Here is a 7232-nt window from a genome sequence, read left to right as displayed (position 1 = left end):
GTTCGGTTAAGGAGAGAAAATAGAAGGAAAGAAAGTGGAAGAAAAGAAAGTAGAAGGAAAGAAAAATAGTAGAAAATGAGATGATAATTTTGTTCTTTGGTATGATTGAAAATGAAAGAAAAGTAAGAGGAAAGACAATATATAATGTGTATAAAATGACATAAGTGCCCTCATTAGTTTAATATAAAAAAATTATGTAGTAGGTCTAATATTTAAAAACTAAATTTTATTATTACAATTTACAAAAATAATTTTTTTTATAATATTAATTAATATTTTTTAACTAACATGTAAGTTATAAAGTTTAATATAGTCACTTTTGTTTATAAAATTCAATAAAAATCGTTAATATCTTATATTTGTTCTCACTAATGTATCTAAATAAATTATAACTCATATTTGATAACTACTTTTATATCTCTAATCATCTCACTTTTATGCATTTGCGTTTTGTATTTATAATTTAGTTATTATTTGTCATTTTAAGAAATTATGATTTTTTTCACTATATTTCTATTGAGCATATACAATTACTATTTATTTGTGAGTTCATAAGTAATGAAATTAAAATTAACTAAACTAATTTCACATATAAATGAATACAAACAAAAAAGTTCACTACATAGTGTTTATTTTCACCTAGAATATAGTTCTTCCAAATCACTCAAGGTGTAAGGATAAAATTGTAAATTTCTATGGTTTTCTTTCCTTTATGCATTTTCATTCCAAAATATGGGTGAAAAGTTTTTTAGTGGGGTCGGTGTGTATTTTTCTTTCTCTCCTATTCTATGTTAGAACCAAATGATGGAAAATGACATTTTCCACTCATTTTCTTTCCACTCTTTTTCTTTTCTCTCCTTTTCTATAGAACCAAACATAACGTTAGTGTGATGAATACCTAACCATATTTGTATTGCACTCTTTTGTTTCTAATTAACAATACTAGGTGTTTATCGAACCATAGTTTATTAAAGTTATAGTTGAAGCATATTTAATATGCGACTTAAGAATTCAAATTGATTGATAAAATAAATTATTAATAGAAGGATATCTAATATGTGACTCTATTTTCAAGGTTATAGAGAAATTATTACAGAACAAACATGAGCTATAAGAAAACGTACCATGCATCATGTTATTTAAATAAAGAACTAGTATATATGTATATATATATATATATATATATAATAGTTTAATAATAAAGGAACTTAATGCTTCAAAGACCATCATAGTAACCACCAATAGTTATGTGAGCTGTGCTCATAGGAACACCTCTCACTGCAGAAATTGCATCATTCAATTTGGTTGCATGCTGTAGCACTTGCTTGATTCTCTGCAATCACAATCACAAAATAAGATATAATCCTCTATCTAAGCTTTAAGATATAATCTAATTAAGATTTAAGTGTTTTTTTATGCAAATAATATATCATTCATCATTCATATGTTAATCAATAATTATGATTGATTTTTTAAACAAATTAATACAAATAAATAATAGATAATGTGCAAGAAAAAATTACGGTGTATATATTAAACTCATCTAGTTACCCATATTCCAATCATGTCCTCTAGAATAGTAAGATACTAAAATATTATCTTTGCTACTTTTCCTTTTCTATTTTTGATGACATTACTTGAACAAATATCACAACCCATCATTGACTTACCCATGTAGTTATTCTAACATTTTGTAGACAACAAACCAAACTAAAAAAAGTAAATTGTCAATTAATCTCTCAAAAAATATTATTGTCAATAGGAAGATCTTCTAATTTTTTGTATAACTAACCAAATCCTAGAAAATTAAAAATATTATTAAATTGAAGGACTTACTATAACTGTAACTTAAGTTATGTGTTAAAACACTATGACCAACTTTTAAATTTTCAAAAAAACAAATTAATTAATTGATGAGAATAAAAATGTAAGACTCATAACATTATCATTTTTTGGATTACTTAATAAAAGGGTTTTTCCCAATTAAATAATATGTTGGTCTAATAGTGTAAGATCTCAGATGATCAAAAAGTCAAGAGTTCGATTCCTGTGAACGACACTATGTTAGAAGGGTCAACTACACACTCCAAAAGAGATTAATTCTTTACCCAAATACGGTAAAAAAAATCAAATACATCAAAAGATTTAGTGACCTTGTCATCAGCATAGATCTGGAACCTAATCTTGTGATCCTGTTGGAGTTTGTTCCTTTGTCTGGTTCCAAAGAACATAACACACACAGCAGCAACAGCAACACCAAAAGAACATATAGCTCCAACTCCAGTTAAACTCCACTTCAACATGTTGAAACCACTTGTGTTCTCTTCTTCCCAACTACTAGAATCTTCTTCTTTATCACATTCCATGCTAATAATTTCTTTCCCAATCTTCATTCTAGGAGATGTAATATTATTCTCTATGCCCTCTCCTTTATCCATTTGAGAAAACAAAACCCTACTACTTGACTTTGGTGAGTCCATTTTCATGTCAACAAATTCATTTTCCTTCAACTTGAAGAAAACTTGTGAAACAGTTTCTTGATCAGATTCTACAGAAACAGTTTCAAAGGGTTTGGTTTTCTCAGTTTTTGGTGATGGAGAAACAATAGTAACTTCCATAGGAATTTTGGGTTCCAATAGAATTGGCAAAGGGATAAGATTATTGTGCACCACTCTTGGGTTCTTTTGTTGTTCAATGATTTTTCTTGAACTTGGTGAAGAGCTGAAGTAATTTTTATCACCATCTTCATTGAAATCAAGGAAAGCATCATCAGAGAGAAATTCCCATTCATCAATATTCATCTCTAAGAGGGTGATGATTCTGGATCTGGTGATGGAGAATATCAAAGAATAGAGGTTGATAAGTATAATAAATGAAGAAAAAAAGTTGGTCTTAAATATGTGTTAAATCTTGGTTTTGTGATAATCCCCAACTTTTTGGAAATTCAATTAAAAAAGTTTGTAATTCCTAACATATATTACAACATAGTTTTGTAGTTAAGAAATATTTTCATGTTAGTTTTTAAAGAATAAATGAAATGTTTTTTGAAGTTGAAAGACCTAATTAAATTTCTAAAAAAAATAAGACGATAAAGTAAATTAAACCTTAAGCTTATTTATCTTTATATGAAGTTTTTTATATCTTCTATCAATTATATAACACTATATTAAGAATTATTATAAAAGTAAAAAAAAAATCAATAATGCACCAATATACTGAATATGGGAAAGGACTTTTCCAACAATGACATGAAGCAAGGCCACCATTATTATGTCCTGTTGCACTAGTGGTGAAGATTGAAACACATAAGCAACAAGAAATGACATGATTTGAGTTTTGAAGGTGACAAATTTGAGAATGGTCCAGATGTACCACCAAGGAGAGAGATTAGATCATTTATTCTCAATGATGTCTCATTTTTTATCCTAAGTCAATATTGACACGTGAATATAAACAAAATATTAAAACAAAAAGTTATAAAAATAACATTATAATTGGCTTTAGACATGAATTGAGACACTATTTTAAACGAATAATCTTTATACCAAGGAGAAAAGTCTCTACAATAAGATTTACTTGATATTTCTTTTTCATTTGTTATTGGATAACTTTGTTGGATATTTACTTATATTTTTATTTGATTATTAAACTCTAAATATGAATTTATATTAGAGTTAGCTGTCATAAAGGTAGATTTGGTAGTATTATGTGTTAAACCTCTGACTAGTGATTAGGTTAACTAAAGTTAACTTTGGGGATTTTGAGATTCCAATATAAGAAATTTGTGAGGTGAAAATTACATTAATTTAATTTATAAGGATAATCGAATACTTTTTTATTTTAAAAGTTAAAAAAATGTTATTTATACTTGGCATTTTAATGATCTATTGTGCTAATCCTATAATTTTAGTTTCCATGTCATTTCATGACTTAGAAAGTTAAAATGAACAAAGATTGGTGTTAAGCAACCAAAAATCAACTAGCTAAGATCATCTGATTTGTGCCTAATGCAGAAGTCGCGCTAAGCACATCCACGCTAAACACAACTTGGCTAGGTGAAAGGTCAAGTTAGACGAAGAGGTGTGTTAAGCATAGCTACCCCACGTCTTATGAATCGTTAAAAAATCAGATTGATAAAAAAGATTGAAAAACACTTTGTACATATCCAAAATTATTTTCCTACACTTTTTTGTGTGGATAGAATTAGAATGTTCTCTATTTCTTTTAGCTTCCAGGCTAGTATAGACTAGAAACGAGATGTAAACACAAGGGGCAAGATTAGAGGAGTTGACGTATAACTATCAAGGAGGCAATCCCTTCTTCTATGGGTTGTATTTTCTCTTTTTATCTTTGTTATAGCTTTCACGAATGAACATGTTTACTTGAACTTCTCCCTTGTTAGGATTGAATGTAATACTTATTTGATTATAATACTTGAATTTGAGTTTAGAGATCGCCACTTACTCTAAGCCCATCCTAGTCATCAATTCTAGAGATATCTAATTATTTAGATCTACTCACTAATTCAAACCATTGGATTTCCATCCTCTTGAATTTATGCTTAATTATTGAATATCATTTTTTATGAGTTGCCTTGTTGCTGCTAAACCAGCAATTAGGAATATAAAATCTTCCTACGGTGCCACAAACAAGTATAAAGTAAGATATTGTCGTATCCATAAAAATTTGCTAAACTTAGTCTTTCAATAATCAAATTATTGTTCTAAGCTAGTTTTTCAAATGGTTTTTAAAGATTGTTGGTTTGGTTGTGAAAACTTTGACGAAACATTTTGGAAGTTAGATGTGAGATTGACTAATTATTCATTTCAATATTGTGGACTAACAATCAAGCAACAAAACAAGTATGACTCTATACAATATTGGACCTCAATTACACTAATAGCTAATACTTTAGTTTAATTAGCAATTCATGAATTAAAGCCAAAACCTTACATACGAGATCAATAATTATGATTTTCACACACCTTTATTTCTAGCAATATGTGCATGTGAATTGAGTCTAATGCACTCCTCAGAAGTGTTAACCGTCAATGTCTTGGTCTATGCTAACATTTTACTAAAATAGCTCTATGTCTAGCAACTACAATGATAAAATTAAACATTATGAACCATCATGTATGTCACTATGTTTAGTAACACATATTATCTAGTTTGAAAGTTTTTCGATATTATATGAATCTATATCTAGCAAACATATGAATCTAGAATTGCGGCAATTAATCATACAAATTACATCAAGTGTGATGCAAAAAGGATGAATACATCTTTTGCACTATCGAACCAAATTTCTTCATTACAATTTCATAACCTAAATCTTTAACTAAGCGAAACCAACATAAGCATTGAATATTAGTAAATTCACACAAAATAGTAAATGAACTAAGTGAAGATAAACTCACAAAACTATTTCTAAACAATGAGATTAAGCAAACAACATTAAGAAATAGGATAGAAGAAATCAATATAAAAGAAACTGAAAATGCATTAAGAACAAAACTTCAAGAGTTGTGATGCATTTCCAAAGGAATTAATCTAGAAGTTTAGCCTTCCATAAAGTGGAAGAAGCAAACCGAAAATGAAGAAGAAATTGAAAACCCTAGAAGAGCCACAAAAAGGGGAAAACGAAAGTTCAAGTGTTTCTTAAAAGTGATGGAATGAATGGCATAGATTTAATTTAAATATTTTACATAATTTCTATTTAATTAAATTAAATCTATTTTACCTTTCATGATTTAATAAATACTCATTTATTGCATGTGATACGTGTTACTCGTGGTTATAAGGTATTATTTAGAATATTTTATTGATCTTATTATAAACAATATTTATTATTTTTCTCTTGCCTTTATTTATGCATTGATGAAAAACAATAAACTAGTACATATTTCTTAGAAAATATTATATATATTTTTTTGGTACTATAAAGATTTTTCTCATAAAATGGGTAAGGAGCTAATTTCTTTTGTGGTGTGTGGTTATCCCTTCCGACAAGTGTCGTTCACCTGAATTGAACATTTGACTTTTTAATTTTTACAATAATCTATCAGGACCTTGCACCACTAGACCAACATAATATTATGTACTTACAAACAATATTACAAGTGCTATATGTGATAATACAAATTGTGTTATAAAACTCGGTTCTAATTGGTCAGTCTAACCAGTTCAACTGTGAACCTAAAATCTGATCAGTTTGAGTCTCTCATATAACTGATTTTGCATTAAAATAGGGTTGACTTAGTTCGGTTCAGTTTGATTCGTTCGGTTTAAGTCTAAAATTGGTGAATCGAATGATTGGACCAACCTAGTTAATCATTTTTAAAAAAATATCTGAAACAATGTCATTTTGAGATAAAAAAATCATATATTTTTAACTTATGTCTACTTATGTTTGTTATTCATTAAATTATGTTGTAGAAAAAACATTATGTGTTTAATTAAACTTATTTGTACTTTTTGTTACAACTAAAGAATAAATCATATGTGGTTTGAAAATGTTTTAAATTTATTTGTGAGTAGTGTGTCAATATTACATGATCCTACATATTTAATTTTTATATGTTTCATTTTTTAGAATTAAAATGTATTTGTTATGTTCGATATACTTTATATTATAATTTTTTGTGTTTATCATAATGTTCAATTTAAGATGAGAAATGTGATTAATTAATGTGTTGGTGATGGTTACTTAGGATTATATGTTTTTTTATAAAAAATTAAATAATGTTAAGAGAAAAATATGAAGTGGAAATTACATCATGATGAAGTTAAATCACATTTTACCTTTATACAGTATAAGGAGATGATCCACTTACTCACAATCAAGTTTGAAAGGATTGGATTTATATAGTATATGATGAAATTAAATCATATTTTACCTTGAACTAGTGAGTAGATCTAAACAATTAGATTTCCCTAGAATTGATGGTTAAGATTAAGAGTAAGTTTAAAGTGGATCCACACTAATAATATAGAAGTATATATATTTATATTAGTAAAATCTTTTTTTGCTAGTTTATTAAGTATGACAATATTTCTAAATTTTGTAGTATAAAGTTATTAAATAATGATATCTAATATTATATATTTTTAAAATTTTTTAATATAAATTAATCCACCAATATAATTATTGAGTCATTGGTCTAACGAGTGACTTGTTGGCTCAATGCCCACACTGAGTCATTGACCGGAGTGTCTAATAACACTACTAC

General features: G+C 27.4%; 1 protein-coding gene across 1 annotated transcript; it reads right to left on the bottom strand.

Moving 5' to 3' along the window:
• Positions 1002 to 2934, bottom strand: LOC109335016. Its single transcript, XM_019571047.1, has 2 exons — positions 2154 to 2934; positions 1002 to 1333 (listed from the first exon to the last, which is right to left on the bottom strand). Exons 1-2 carry the CDS (start codon positions 2799 to 2801, stop codon positions 1217 to 1219), a joined length of 765 nt encoding a protein of 254 aa, XP_019426592.1. The 5' UTR covers positions 2802 to 2934; the 3' UTR covers positions 1002 to 1216.

This window comes from Lupinus angustifolius, chromosome LG20 (genome assembly GCF_001865875.1).
Source record: "Lupinus angustifolius cultivar Tanjil chromosome LG20, LupAngTanjil_v1.0, whole genome shotgun sequence".
Taxonomy (NCBI): Eukaryota; Viridiplantae; Streptophyta; class Magnoliopsida; order Fabales; family Fabaceae; genus Lupinus; species Lupinus angustifolius.
This window is presented reverse-complemented; position numbering and strand designations above follow the sequence as displayed.

Excerpts from the sequence above, each read along its gene's own strand:
- LOC109335016 (XM_019571047.1), bottom strand. The coding sequence starts at position 2,801 with ATGAATATTGATGAATGGGAATTTCTCTCTGATGATGCTTTCCTTGAT. Across the intron at positions 1,334-2,153 it reads AGATCTATGCTGATGACAAG|AGAATCAAGCAAGTGCTACA; the intron begins GTCACTAAATCT and ends TTGTGATTGCAG.